At 38.8% G+C, this 15,815-nt stretch overlaps 1 protein-coding gene across 20 annotated transcripts in view; it reads left to right on the top strand.

The window, feature by feature from the left end:
* Positions 1–15,815, top strand: part of MGA (MAX dimerization protein MGA) — a 64,225-nt gene that overhangs the window by 18,184 nt on the left and 30,226 nt on the right. For 19 of the 20 annotated variants that reach the window (XM_064462503.1, XM_064462502.1, XM_064462484.1 and 16 more), the window contains exons 3-12: positions 1,278–2,208; positions 2,560–2,647; positions 2,788–2,883; positions 7,515–7,643; positions 9,128–9,226; positions 10,124–10,773; positions 11,424–11,781; positions 12,760–12,983; positions 13,909–14,049; positions 14,472–14,544. In XM_064462503.1, the coding sequence (XP_064318573.1) occupies positions 1,278–2,208; positions 2,560–2,647; positions 2,788–2,883; positions 7,515–7,643; positions 9,128–9,226; positions 10,124–10,773; positions 11,424–11,781; positions 12,760–12,983; positions 13,909–14,049; positions 14,472–14,544 (2,789 nt within the window). Of the gene's footprint in view, positions 1–1,277; positions 2,209–2,559; positions 2,648–2,787; positions 2,884–7,514; positions 7,644–9,127; positions 9,227–10,123; positions 10,774–11,423; positions 11,782–12,759; positions 12,984–13,908; positions 14,050–14,471; positions 14,545–14,638; positions 15,045–15,815 lie in introns of those variants that run through there. The other variant, XM_064462500.1, reaches the window with a different exon arrangement.

Here is a 15,815-nt window from a genome sequence, read left to right as displayed (position 1 = left end):
GCTCCCTGTTTTAACACTGCAGTCTTTCTTCACGAGGTGGAGATTCCCAGCTCCATGCTGTGACTGTTGTATGTCCCAGCTTTTTTCCCTTAAGTATGTCCTCAGTCTACAAGAAGCAGAAGCAGCCTCTTCCTCTGCATCTTCCCCTCCCTCAGTCCAAGCCAGGGGTTCAACTGAGCATAGGCATTCTTTAAAGGGGGGCAGGATGGTGGTGTTGGATAATAAAAATAAAATATACATGTATCTATGCCCAACATATAAAGCAATATTCCCTTTATTTATAACATATCGTCATAATTTCAAATATAACTTTTAATGTTAGCATTAACTAATATTAACAAATACTCTTAATAACACAATTTGAATTTAACATAATATTTAGCATAATTAAAATTATATATAGCATCTTATAAAATATATGAAGGGAATATTGGAATACTATCCAATATATTTAGTAATTAAGTTCTGGCTGTTATTTTCTGAGGTTCATTGTGGATATGAGTTTCTGTTTTCATATCTTAGCTGTTTCCTCTTGATGGGGAGCCAGCTTCTGATGCAATTAACAAAACTACCGACTGCAGTTTTTTGACTGATGTGCCTGTCCCTCAAGCCCATCACTGGAGTGTAACTGGCTGCACCATTAGTCTTCAGTATCTAATGCAGGATATGTCAAATTCTGGTTAGGTTAATACTCAGACGTAGTGGAAGATGGAGCATAATTCAACAGAATATTAACATTCTGTAAGCATTTGAACAGTTGAATTTAGGAATTGTTTGTACTTGGCTTCAGGAAGAATGAACTAAAACTTTACTTAAATCATGTAAACTGAAGTGCATTAGGCACTCACTTGGCTTCTTACTTGCAAGCAAAATGGCTTAAGGCACAAGGTGACTTAATGAGATACACAGCAAACCAAGGCCACCTCTGAGCATTTAAAACACGATAGCTTAGCGTGAGTTCACGCCAAGTCTCAAATAGGAAAAAGTGCAAATGTTGCCCTGATATTACTAGGGAAGGAAATTGTGCTGCTAGCTGCTGTCCTCAGATAAGAAGTTGGATTGTTTTTAATGATGGTAGTGTTGGTTGGGTTTTTTTGAGTGCTTCTAAAAATGCAGGCTTGTAAATTACAGCTTATTTAGAAGACGCATGGCTCGGGGCATTTTGGAAGCTTTTTGTAATGTGTAATGGGGGATTATGAGAGATGATGGAATTTTGGTAAAGGAAGAGATTTGGTAAAGTTCTTTGTTTTGTTTTTGTCCCCTCCATCCCACCCTAGTCCCATTGCTAGTAGTTACGAAAGCAGTTCCCGTGTGGCATCCCCACTGGACCCAAATGGACAATTTAACGTAGTCATTAAGGAGGAACCAGTAGATGACTATGACTACGAGTCAAGTATTTGCACACAAGGAGTAAGTGTGAAACAAGAAGAGACAGATGAAGAAACTGATGAGTATTCCAACACTGATGATGATGATCCCATCCTACAGAAACACCTGATGAGACGCAGTGAAACTGATGGAATTGATGGAGAGTTCAGGTCTAGGAAGCGTGTGCTAACCAGTCCTTCGGGTGTTGCCAAAGCAAAAATGTTAAAACTGGATGGTGGGAAGATGCCTGTGGTCTATCTGGAACCTTGTGCAGTCACAAAGAGCACAGTGAAGATATCTGAGCTGCCGCAGACCATGCTCTCATCTTGCAAGAAGGATAAATCCTCTTTGAGTGCAATACTGGATTCCTTGCCTGTGTGTTTTGAAAATCACAAAGGCTCTTGCTCAGGCGCAGCCACTGTAACTGAGGAGTTAGTTATCAAAAAACAATCTTCTGGGAGTAGAATGTCACAGAAATACCCTTCGATCAGAGAGGCCCAGTGGGCTCTATCTAAATCACCTAATTTTAATCTCAGGGGCTCTGTAAGTTGTCACTTTTCAGCTAAAGAGATCTGTGGAAGAAAAAGGCCTGGCATACTGAAGAGTCCTGCATCCCTGAAAGGCGCTGGTAGCAATCAAAACACCCTATCATCAGTGACAACTAAAAGAGGAAGGCCACGGAAACTGAAAATTTCCAAGGCTGGTCGACCACCTAAAGGTATAGGGAAAACTGTAATAACAGGCAAGAATGCTTCTCTGGGGCCTGGGAATATTCTTCCAGATGTTAAGCCGGACCTTGAAGATGTTGATGGAGTCCTCTTTGTGTCCTTTGCATCAAAGGTAAAGCCTAACTGTTTTGAGTAAAATTCAAAACCTTTTCTAATGTCATTTTTAAGCCCTTGGTACTTAGAAGCTGAAGTCATATTTTCTTTTAAACTGAGTTTTGAGATTTGTGGCCTCTTTCCAAATCTGTCATTATCTTGTCCCTATGTTAATCCAAACATTTTCTTACTACTTAGCAACTTGGGGAGAAACAGTGGGATCTAGAGCTCTGTATAAAAGAGAGCGTACTTCTTTATTAAACAATCTCATGTTTTGAATATTTCAGTTATATATTGATGTGGCCTAGTTTGCATCTGAGTCATCATTTTAAGTTACCTTATACTTATTCAAGGCTATTTATGTATGTAGGAAGCTCTTGATATTCACACTGTTGATAGAACTGGAGGAGAAGAGTCCCAGAATCCTCAGGCCCCCTTGTTGACTACAAATGATCCAGGTACGTTTTTGTATTTTTAGTAAGTGGCTACTCCCTGCAATAAGGGTATTTGTAAAGACGCACTGGAAAATTAATCAGTTAAGTCAAGTTTTTGCATGGTAAATGTTTTTATATGTTCTCTTTTTTTATTTTTGGAGCAGATTGTCAAGCAAGAATACAAGTACTGGAAAAGGAATTGATGGAAGAGCTGAAGACCTTGAGGCATAAGCAAGTTATACATCCTAGCCTTCAGGAAGGTAAGTGGGCAGTGTACATATTGTTGCACCTGGTTGTATATTATACTTAATCATACTGAGTTGGTAATTTCCTACTGGATTTAATACTGTGTATGCCTGATACAGCTGGGATCTGATTTTTGGTGTTTTGGGTTTTTTTTTCCCACCCAAATACAGGAAGTGTACAGGTATATAGTACAAATGTGAGAGCATGAAAGGAAATTTGTGTGAAACTGTTTTCCTCTTGCCACTTGTGGCAATGAGAGAGGATCTGTGGTATCTGACCCAGTTTTTTTCTCAGAGGCTTCAAAAGTAGTTTCAGCCAGCCAATAGAGATGTTCTTGTTTTCACACGTTCAAACTAGAAGAGATGGAGGAGGCAAAAGATGACTGATGAATCTCCCAACAGCAGAGCAAGAGGCTGCATGCAGCAGAAGATGCTGAGCCTTCAGACTTTGGGCCATGCTTGTCTTGTAATGAGCGAATCCTTGTAGAGAGCAGATGGAGCTGGTTTTACTCCTCCATAGGAAAATAGTCATTTTATGGTAGCAGAGGAGCTAGAGATCCAGAAACAGTTAACTAAGACTACATTTGTTATGTTTGAGTCCATATTTCTTTGAGTCACTGTAGATCCAGGTTCATTAGCTACATAAGAGAGCCAAGCAAGGTACTTTTAACTTGTCATCTTTCATTTATATACAATATTATCCTGAGGTCTGATGGAAGAAAGTCAAGGATCAACACAGCAGGACTTAATGTTCTCTCTACTTATGATGTTGAGAGTCTTCAGCAATAGTAATCCTGAGACCAGTGGTGTTAACATATGCATCAGAGCAAATGATGAAGAAAATGATCCAAATGGAAGCATCGTACCTCATGCTCTTGAGGTTCTGGCTCTGAATCTTTCAAACATAAAACTGTAATGCTGTAGGGATTGAGACTCCAGATATTGGTCTTGATTCAAATACTAGTTATTTTGGGTCCTCACAGAGCTTCAACTGTGAAGACCCCTGTATTATCTTGAAGGGTTTATGCATGGCATATGATGAGAACTAGTCTGGCATTTTTGCAGCTGTTTAAAGGGATGCGTTTGCATCTCGCTAGTGTTGAGCTGACATTCCTGTCTTCCACCTCTGCAAAGCAGTCATAAGAAGGGTAACAGAGAGCTCTTAAAGCTGTGTCGTAGATGTGGTGAGAATGAAACAAGATAATGTATCACTAGCCAGATTGTACCTCAGTGGTATAGCATCAGTGTTGACAGTTGTACCATGGATGTCTAAATGCAGTTTTCCCCTCCCATGATTCCAGAAATAGGCTGCCCTGTTTTCTGATGACCTCACTGGCCACCCTGCCCTCACAGGTCTGTGTGTGTTGTCGTATTTCAAGAATGGTGGTAAAATCCCTTTTGTAGTCAGCTGCTGGGAATGCTACATACAGTGCTAAGGAAATGTTACAGTAATGTTAAGGCTCTTTAGGATTATCTGTGGGTCCCTTAGATGTTATCTTTACCCAGGAAAAGTATAATAAAATCGTGGTATGCTGGCAACCGCATCACTAACGAGGGCTATTTTACTCGTGAGATGATCCTGAAACTGGGAACGTGTAAAACCCACATGCTTTTACTCCAGCTTGTAAATGAGTGGTGGTGAAGTGTGTGGTACCTTCTGAAGGGTGTTGAGCAGTTCACAGAACTACAAAATGGACAAGAAAAGGCAAACATCTAAGAAAAAAGATCTGAAGAGTATTGACTTTCTTGAATGCTTGTGACTGTCATTTCCAGTGTTGGGATGGTAATCTGCTGAGCCTGTTAAATGGTGAAATTGTAGTTCAGCAGTGAAGAGAATGACCCTCGCTTGTCTAATTTTCAGAGGGAAAAGAAGCTATGTGAAGACTATTTGCAGCATAGAGCATTGCTACAGATAAATACGGATGTAATTTGATCAGGTGAATTACAATACATACACTTCTGTTGTTAGACTTGAGCTGGTGCACATGAACTGGATATCAGTCTTTATTGAGATTACCTTCACATTCAAAAAAGTTACAGATATGTTGCCTTCCACTACAGACTTGAGATTAGAGAAGGAAAACGTTAATGGATAGAGGGATTGGGTTCCCCCCCCCCCAATATCATCAGTAACACATAAGAAGGTGGCTGATGAATGCCTCTAGGCCAGACTTAAGGGCTGTATCTTTTCCCAGACATACTGATTCTAAGTATCATCCTGGAGCTTGGTGCAGCCTCATTCACTGTCTTGATTCTGGTACCTGTACTCCAGAATTTCTTGGCCACAGATCATGACTAATATCTCCTTGTCATCTACTATAAAGCAGACAGAGACATGGTTCCCTTCTGTCTGGATGATTTGAAGTGCATGTTTCTAAATGTGCTTTCAGCTATTTTGTAGAAGCTTTACTGGCTTTCTTGTTCTCACTGCAGTATGAGCAATGGACGTACCAATTTTGATGTTAACTCCACTTTTGGTTTTAGACAACGTAGCTGGGAAGCTTAAGTTTCTTAGATCCACTGATGATCTCTTGGAGCTGTACCTGAACCCCACGATTGTTGTTTTGTGAAGTTAGGAAAACAGTGATTGAGGCTATCTAGATCTTAGACACCAGGACCGCAGGAAGAAGATGCTTCAGAAAGAAGGGAATTCAACTTAAGCACCTTAAAAAGAAAGCTTCTGCTGGAGTACTGGATCACAGTGGGGATGCCTCTTTTATCTGAGCTAATTTGAAACCCCTATTACATTCCTGAAAATCAAAGGCACTGTTGTCAAGCATAGTATTTCAGATTTAGCAGCTGCATCTGATGGAGAGGAGAAAGTTCTGAAGGATATGGTTCTTCGTTTGCTATGATTTGATTACAGCAACTGAAATTTAGCAATACTGGGGATGATAGGAATTAATAAAAATGATAGTTCATGTGTCATGTATGGTGATGTCTGTACTGATGTATACTTACTCTTACCATTTGTTCTCGTTAGGCTGTCTGTGTTCATTCCATGTTGCCCTTGTTGGAGTCATCCTCTGTTTTTTGTCTGGGTGTCTTTTACTTCATGATCCTAAACTGAAGTAATCGATTGTATGTATGGGGGGTGGTCTTATTTTTGAGTGTTAAACAAAGCTAGGCTTTTTTTGAAGATGACAGAATAATTCAAATGGAGTGTCAAGAAAAATAAACTGTACTCTTTCAATTTAATTTTAAACTGAGTTCGAAAATATATGGATGGCACCTTGACATTTGGCAGTTGACATGTTTTTATACAAAATGCTGGATTGACTTGCTTGCTGCTCATTTTCTCTATGAAGGTTTGAAAATTATATCTCACTAGTCTGTCTTTGATAAAGTATCAGTTTAGACAACCATGTCTGAGATTTGTTCCATGTTGATTGTTTTCGGGCTGCCAGTAATCAGGTTACTGTGGTGCCACTTATGAACATAAATGTGTACCACCAACACAAGGTTTCTTCTGTATGTGCGAACACTTTTTTATGTGTTCCGAGCCTTGTCAAGTCATGCATTTTCAATTTCAAAACTCACATATTTAAAATACAAATTTCAGACTTATTGGCAACAGGAGCAACATCTGTAGGTTTCTGTAGCTGAAAACCAAAATAGATGTTCTCAACTCCAGGCTGTGAGTGGAATTTGATTGAAAAACTGATTTATTGAATTCAGTGTAACAATATTTTCTGAAAAAGGTATGAGGTCAAATTTACTAGTGTGTTTTTTTCCCCTCACCATTTCTGTATCTGTATTTGTTTTGGCATGGATAAAGATGCCTTTTGTGACCAAGTGAAGTCTTTCAGTGTGAGTACTTTGGGGGAGTTGATGAAGGAAGATGTTATAGGCAATTAAGCATTTGTGGTGGCATCAACAGGATGGATTGTCTAGTTTCTCTATAGCCAGTTTTCCCCTGCTTCAAAAAGAGGCGGGGGTGGGAAGAAGCGTTCTATTGGAAACTGCCAAGCCCGGAAAAAAAAACAAACCTGCTCAGGTCTGGATCATTTGATGACCTAGTCCTGAGAGGGCTGTCTGAATACAATTTTATTTATATCATAATTTCCAAACACGCGCACACACTTCTTCAGAACTAAAATGTGGTTTGCTCTTGTCTCTTATTGCTGGTTGAAACAGAAGTGTGTGGGATATATCTTCTTGTACAAGAATAGGTTTCAGTAGAGAAGGGAATGTGCAAATACCATGGACAGAATTGTTAATTTATGTAGTGAAACAAAATGTCAGATAGTCAGCTGGGTTGGTTCAGGCAGTAACTCTAGCCTTCGAGGATATAAATGATGCTAACCTCTTAAAATAAATGAACAAACATCTGTTGTGAGAATTATTACAACACGGGCACTTTGGTTAATAAATGTGGAAATTTCAGTAGTAATCAAGAAAACTATGAAAAGTAATTAAATTTCTATCCTGATTTAAGATTCCTTAAAATAATCTTTAATTCATACCTGCTGCAAATTCAGTAAAGTAACAGTTAGAGTTGCTCTTTTCAGGTCTTTTAAAATGGTGGGTGAATGCTAGAAAAGCCTATATGTAACTTACTGGTTTATTTTTTAGTAAATATCTTTACTTTCTTTTTCCTAACATCTTGCTGCATTGAGACATTTACTGATACTTGCCTCTTGTAGTGGGACTGAAGTTGAATTCTGTGGACCCAACAATGAGCATTGACTTGAAATACTTGGGTGTGCAGCTTCCTCTTTCCTACTCAAACTACTCTTTGTGGAGCTATCCAGGAGCCAATCCCAATTCTCCAGGTGGGTAGAATATGAATTCGGTGAAATCTGAAGTATTACCTTTTTATTATCAATGATCGAAGGAGGGAATGGCAATTTAGTTGAACTTGATGTCTTAAAGAGATTAAAGCGGTATTAAAATGACAAAATGCGAGAACTTCCTTAAATCACGATGCAGTTACTGGCCAAGGAGTCCTGAGTAATTTTGGCCAGATTGCCCTTAGCCTTCACTTTTGTGGTGGTTGAGATGCAGTAATAATATGTCTGGTTTACTTTAATATGGGCCTGTTTTGTCTACTGAAGCTGGATTTTCTAAATATAAATACACACATTAGCTACTCTCAAATGTATGAGAAAAAGTCTAAGCAATCTGCATTTCTCTGATGTCACTCACATGCGAAACAAAAAATTGTCTTTCACAGAGCTTTCCAGCTCTGTGTATCAGAACTTTCCAGAAAAAGAGCTTGATGCACCACTTGGGGACTAACCTATAACTTCATGATAATTATTACAAAAGTGCTGACCAATTGTGCTTTTTTAAAAACTTATTTGGTATCCCAACGAGTGCATTTTTCGTTATAATGTGACTATGATTCTAATACTGTTGGTAGTATGGTATGGTACCAATAATGTTGGTAGATACTGTTTTTAATAATAAACTGGACAGAATATAGGGGTGCTTATCTTTCTCCTACTTACCTGTTTCTCCTACATTAATATGCCAATTGCTGTGTCTTCCTTAATCTGTTGCTTCTGGGAGCTGGTAAAGGGGCAGATGTATCTCAGCTTTCTTTACACTGCAAAAGAGGCAGATGGAGTTCAGAAGACCTCAGTCAGCTCAGTGTCAAATGCAACTAGCCACACAGATCCCTATTAGTACTTTTTCATTCCAGCTTAGCTCCCAGACCTGACGGGTAACTTGACAGAGATGTCGTGGTTTGCCTTTTGTGATTATTTGCTGTGTCTATCCTTAGTTGATACTCAGCTGAATTTGACAGAACAGCAAATGTTGAATGAGGTTTCTACAGGTTTTATAAGAGTCATTGGATCAACTGAGGGGGGGAAACTAATATTACTTGCCTTGCTGAGAGAGGTTGTAGTATCAATTCAAAACCTGCCTCTTCCATTTTAGCCTGCTACCTTGCTGATTTGCCTGTTTTGAGTTCTGGAATCAACTGCTGGCACCATTGCTAAGGAGACTAAAACTGTAAATACGGGAGAAGACATCTTTTGTATGGGATAGCAGATGCATGACCATATAGCAGAACTCTACAGGAAGCTTGGTTTTGTTAAGTATTCTGTTAATTTAAAAACAAAGAAACAAACAAAAACCAAAGCAACCAACCAACAAACCAAAGCCACCTAGGTCAAAATCAAGTCTCTTTATTCAGTCTTTTTATTTACTACTGTTCATCTATCCCTGAAAAGGAATAAGTAGAGTTTGCTAGGACACTGATACAATCAAGCGTGATTCGTGAACTGAGGATAGCTTTCTTCTTTTCCAGATACCGGATTTCCTTTTGTTTCCAGGACAGGAAAGACAAATGATTTCACAAAAATCAAAGGTTGGCGAGGGAAGCTTCATGGTGCTTCTAGAAATGAAGGTAAAAAAAAAAAAATATATATCAGTGTATATATTTCCAATACATGGCATTTTTCTTGACCTTCCATAATCTTGCAGTTTGGTAATTGTGTGTGTCTTTACGAGAATTTTTTTTTTGAAACTGTCATGAATAAAGAAATTTTTATACCACTTCAGTAGTCAGAATGGAGGCTTATGAGGGAAGAGAAACTTACTCTGAGTAAGAGAAAAATACAGTTATTCAGTACTGTATTCAGTAACACAGTTATATAGGAAATCCAATTTTACACAGAAGGCTTGAGTGAAGGTCAAAGCTGTAATAGTTTTGGTGGTGTTCATCAATTTTGATTTTACTTGGAAGTGTGGTGATTTCATAACTCTGTTGCCCCAGAGACCTTAATGAAATAGAGTAATTTTTATTTATATTGGTGTATTTGTAACTCCAATTAGAGTAGATAGTCCTTACCTATTTGATGACTTTGCCCTGCCTCAGGGAGAAATGGATTTTTGACAATTTTCCAATTTTTATTCTATATTTAGATTAAATATTTATATTGTACCTTCTGCATTTTCATACAATGTTGTGTTGGGGTATTCTGGATGTATCGTGGTGTACCAGGTAGGCTAGATGTTCAGGAAGGACATCAACATGCAACAAAGTAGGCTGCATAGAAGCACTGCCTGTTGAGTTCTTGCTGGTTTTGTGAACGAATACACATGTAAAATATCAACAAATCCAGTTGTTCAGACAGCTGGTTGTGTTTGAGTGGATTATATTTGGCATGCCTGTGTTGTACTCTTCTAAAATAATTGTATATATATTTTTAGAGAGGTATTTACCTCTTCTATATCTTAATTATTATAAGAGTTGCCAGTACGTTTTTCCAGGAGCTAGCTAAAGTGCTCTTTATTTGTTCAGGTGGCAGTTCCGAAGGTTCTTTGAAGAATCGCTCAGCATTCTGTAGTGACAAGCTGGATGAGTACCTGGAAAATGAAGGGAAGTTGATGGAAACGAGTATGGGATTCTCTTCTAGCACTCCCACTTCTCCTGTGGTGTATCAGCTTCCCACTAAGAGCACTAGCTATGTGCGAACACTTGACAGTGTTTTAAAGAAGCAGTCCACCATAATTCCATCAACATCTTACACGTTCAAGCCTGTTCCTCTGTCAGCTACCTCTAGGAAGACAAGGACTCAAAACAGACAGACATCTACAAACAGTAGAGTAAAATCATCTTACAAGCCTATACTGCCTTCACCTTTTTCTGGAAAGCAGAAACAGAACTCTTCAGCAGTAGGGGAAAAGGCTGCTAAGTCAGTCTCAAATAACAGTTTGGCTAACCAAGCAGATAGTTTTGTGGTGCCAGCTCTGGATGAAAGCATACTTCCAAAACAGATTAGTTTGCGCCAAGCACCACAACAGCAACAAGCAGCTCGTCCACCAGGTTTGTCTAAATCTCAAGTGAAGTTAATGGACTTGGAAGACTGTGCTCTCTGGGATGGCAAACCACGGACCTATATTACGGAAGAACGGGCAGACATCTCTCTGGCAACCCTGCTCACAGCTCAGGTAGCTCTATAAGAGTTTCCTTTCTGTACCATTGCTTTTCTAAATGTGTGCACTTTCTGATGTTGCATATAGATGCAGAAAATAAGACTGAAGCCGCTAAGGAGCGTGGCAAAGCATGATGTTCTGTTGTGGTGTGGTCTTTGCAGGGAAAGTTGAGAAGTGTTGACTTAGCAGTATGTGAAGAAACTAATTGTGATAATAGCGGGTTGATATGCATCGTTAATCATTTGAATTAACTCAGATTTACACCATTAAAAATTCTGGTTAATACAATTGCTATTCAGTAACTGCATTTCCTATTTGTTGCTGCTTTTTCCCCCCAGTTGAACTAACTGCAAAAAAATCCGGGTCGTATAACTTGGTTGTTACATAACAACCTCTTTTGCTTTCTTCACGTCCTACTTATTACCAAGATAGTTTAGCCATCTCAAATTGCCTCTCAGAAGACCTTAAGTGTGAACTCTCCTCTTTGTGTTTTTTTTGTTTGTTTGTTTTAAGATAGATGACAAATTTCTCTGTGTAAACCATGTAGTTGGAGGAGTTATTCTAAATGAACTTCGAGTAGCGATTTTGCATATGCTTTATTTAATCTTACTAAAATTTCTTCTTACTAAAGTTTGAAGTGTATGCTTCTCTAAAACTTTTTTTAGGCTTCTCTCAAAAACAAACCTATCCACAAAATAATAAGACGACGAGCACCTCCTTGTAATAATGATTTCTGTCGACTGGGGTGCGTATGTGCCAGTCTAGCACTGGAGAAGCGTCAGCCTACCCACTGCCGCAGACCGGACTGTATGTTTGGTTGTACTTGCTTGAAGAGAAGAGTGTTGCTGGTGAAGGGGGGATCAAAACATAAGAAAATAATGAAAAAGGCTGTACGTGGAAATCTCGTGTTCTATGGAACACAAGAAGATCAGCAAGAGGATGAAGATATAGAAGAGGAGGGTGATGGGGAGGAAGACGAGCTGAAGCAGAAAGATAAGAAGAAGAGAAAAAGGGTAGAATACAGTGAGTATTGCTGGGCAAAAGGGATTGCTTGCAGCTTTGCAGAAACCACCTCTCTTGGTGGGCATTTTTATTAGGACATAGTATTGATGCAGTTTCTAATTCCAGAAATTGGGAGTGAATTCCAAGAGATGTCTGCAGTATCAGCTTTTGTATAGCTGACTAGCAGGAAATAACACCTTTTCCCTTTTTTAAAACTCTTACCTGGTCAGCATTTTGGGCACTACTTCATTTTGATCACTAGTTTATTGTGATCAAATAGCTGGAGTTTCTTTTTGATAATTTAAACTCTTGCTCAACTCTCTAAATATCTTTAAGGACTAAGGATATGAGAATTATAATTACTACTATCACTGTTGGTAATCTTCACAGTCATAGTGATGTTTTCTCTCCCTCTTACCAAGTGAATATCTAGAGCTGTATTTTCAGTTGCTGTGTATAGTTCACTGACTTCAGTGGAAATATAGTGATTTACAGTCATTTTAGATATATTCTAAGGTATACTCGTAAAACCAAATTGGTAGAAATTGGCCATGAATTTACACTTACACTTTCTTGCTAGTAGTACTTCTGGCAATAGCTAAAAACAAACATAGTGTTATCTGGTTTTCCACTGGAATAAATTACTTATTCCGTAGAGCTGTGGTATAAAGTCTGGGTGTTTTGGGGGTGTTTATAATTAAGTGTATAGCATCAGTGAAGACTGCTGATTCTTCGGTGTTTCTCTGTATCTGATATTACAGTACAACTGAGAAATTATGAGTGTAGAATAATTTTTATTTTAATTTCCTCTTTTTGTGGACCAATCCCAGTCACTTTTGGCTAGAATTTGAGACAAGAAAAACAACCAGTAGTGTATTCTGGCAGTATGAACTAGTGATTGCTGTATGACTAGACCTTGGGCTCAAAAATTTCTGTTACGGCTGTGTTAGATGGTGTTTCATTCATAAGTAAGTTGGGTTTTTTCCTGTTTTTTTTCAGCTATCTGTGACTCGGAGCCGGAACAGCCTATTAAGAATTGTCCATTGTGGGTGAAAGTAGAAGGTGAAATAGATCCAGAGCCAATTTACATCCCGACACCATCTGTTATTGAACCAGTTAAATCTGCAGTACTGCCCAACCCTGAAGTCTTGCCTTCTAGTAAGCACAGATCTTCCAGTGGAATGAAACAAGGCAGAGTGTACACTCCTAAACCCAATCCAGTGGTAAGAAAGGAAAGGAGATGCGTTCATTTATCTTTGTATTGAAAATTAAGCTAAGCAGGCCAAATGCTTCTGTGCTAGGCCATTTTAGATGAAATTTGAGATGAAAGCCTAAGACTGACAGCTCATAGGTATGTTGATAAGTTGGGATGAACTTTCTGTGTATAAATCTTTAACTATCTCTGTTGAGAATTCACTGTAGTGATACACAGATGGTGAAAGGTGATTATGATTCATTAATAGCCTGATTTAAAAAGTGCAATAATGTATACTATTTCTGGCAAAATGATTGTTGGTCCTGTAATGTTTGTATAAATTGTTAGCTGCATAACGTAGCCTCTGATTAATGAATTACTTGCAAAAAAAAAAAAAAAGGGATACAGACACACGGGGTTCAGTATAGTTCTGGAGTCTTTTTTTTGGCTCTTGTTTGAGGTTTCACTGCCAATGTTGGAATAATCTGCACTTGCCTCTCCCCTCACCTTAGTGTCTAACAACAGCAACAACAGCAGTAGAGGAGGAACAGCACTAGAGTTGTGTCTAGTTACGTCTGAAGAACAAACATACCAGGGCTACTATTTAATGTATACCAGATAATGTTAAAAAAGCATGATACTTAGGACTCATTTCCCCACTTAAAAGAGTATCTGAATGGGTTTGGGGTTTTTTTGGGGGGGTGGGGTGGTGTTCTGTGCTACCCCTCTACCACCCGGCCCTGAATGTGTCATCTGGAAGCAAGATCTAGGCTGGGCTATGTGATACACTAAGAGGGCAGATTCAGCTTTAAATGATAGACCTTTCTTTTGACATTTACTATTGAAGCATTAATGTTGAAGTGTTGTTAGAAAGCATAACTGTTCCACGAATCTAATGTGTATCTAGAACGGAGAGATTTTCTTTTCTTTTTTGGTTTTTCTTTTTTCGCTAGATTCGAGAGGAGGACAAAGATCCTGTCTACTTGTACTTTGAAAGTATGATGACTTGTGCAAGGGTACGAGCATATGAACGCAGGAGAGAGGAGAAAAAGCAACAAAAAGACAAAAGCGATTCGCAGAGTTCTAGCATAAAGGTAAGAAGTCACAGTAACTAGTTTGTGTCATAGAACAGGCAGGTATATTGAAAATGCAGAAGTAATTTTTTCCCCAGAAACTCCTCCATGACATGAGGGCTTGACTTATATTTCATGGTGATAGGGATGTGGAGCGTGGAGCCTAAATCACCTAGCAGTGCTGGTAGATTTACCTCATTACTATGATAGAAATTATCTTGTCTGTGGAAATTCCTGGCTGACGAGTGCGTTACCGTGTGAGGCTTAAATGTTCATTGTTAAAAGAGCTGTTCTAAGATAAAAATTGTAACACTGTCAAAGTTAGCGTATGTTTTATGATTTGGTGTGACAGTATGATGAAGTAGTTTATTTTGTGATGTGATTTTTAGTTTGGAAGAGATACAGAGGATGAATATTTTTCTTGCATTTCTTTCCTCCCACAGGAGCATGAACCAGAGCTTCAGTCTCCTGAGAAAGCAACCTGTGAGGTAGACAAAGACGCTGATAAATCAGGAGGTAAGAGCTGAGTCTTAAATATAATTTGACCTCTTGGTAGTTCCACATGTTTGCGGGGGTTTAATGTTGGCTTTACTTTTTTTTTATTATGCAGCTATTGATGAAACAAAAGTCCGTGTGCTGGGGGAGTTATTACAGTTGTCAATAAAAAAATCTTGATATGCTTACAGTTTCCTGTTTTCTTAAGCAGTTGTGTTTGTGTCACATGGGAGATACAGCAGGCTTTATATCCACTACTTGCTCTAAGGTTAAAATGACTGGTAGCTTGTTTAGCAATAAAAGATAATACTGCACAGCAAACTTGTCTTCAGGAGTGATAATTAGATTCTTGGAAATGAGTGGAGATTGCTGTACATGGTTTGTCTGGGTTGTTTTTTTCCCCCCTTTTTTTCCTTACTATTACATTGTAGTTACTGAAGAATTAATATCCAAGTGGTACTGTGAGGATGGGATCCTCGTGTTCTCCACTTAGAACCCTATGGGACAAGGAAGCGCCTATACTTTATTTGGAGTTGATTGATGTTGAATTCTTTTAGTTCAAGTGGAAAGGTTGAATTGAAGTTTTGCTATGTTACATATATATAATACTGGGTTTGAGTTTCTAGTTCATAAAGAAGTAGGCTAGACATCTGTGTTCTCCTTCAGTCTGAAGTGGCCCAAGTCATGTTATGACCTTTAAAATGAGACATGTACTAGAGGCATTGTGTCACCCACTAATGAAATATAGCTGCCTTTTTGAGCTGAATTTTTTCACAGTTTAATGTATACAGCAGCACACTCTACATTTAAGGATGGGAATGGAAAAATAATACAACTAGTTGAAAATGCTGGAGAATTGGTAGGTGAAATTAAAACAGCCAGGACACAGGGCTCAACATCCTTACAGGTTTGCAAAAGTGACGTTGGATCTCTAATGACAACAAAAGGTCATGCTTCTGTTGCACATCTTCTGCAAGATAGTTCTACTAGCGGCATGTTTGCCCCTCATGCCATTATAGGACAGTGGTCCTTTTCTGGCTCCAAGAGAAAAGTGCCATCTCTTGAATAACCAGCGATGCTTTCTACTGCATGTTGGTGTTTGTTGGAGGTCTTTCATCCATGTACTGAAACAACCCAGCTTTGTTTAGCTTGTGATGCAATGGGATACAACCTGAGATGGTACGGCTGCAGGGAATGAACTGTGAGAAATAGTTCCATTAGTTTTGCAGTGAGTTTTTGCTTGCTTGTGAAGCTCTGCAAGGGGAAGTGATGCTTTGAACCGTTCTTTTACT

This window comes from Phalacrocorax carbo, chromosome 10 (genome assembly GCF_963921805.1).
Source record: "Phalacrocorax carbo chromosome 10, bPhaCar2.1, whole genome shotgun sequence".
In the NCBI taxonomy this organism is placed as follows: Eukaryota; Metazoa; Chordata; class Aves; order Suliformes; family Phalacrocoracidae; genus Phalacrocorax; species Phalacrocorax carbo.
This window is presented reverse-complemented; position numbering and strand designations above follow the sequence as displayed.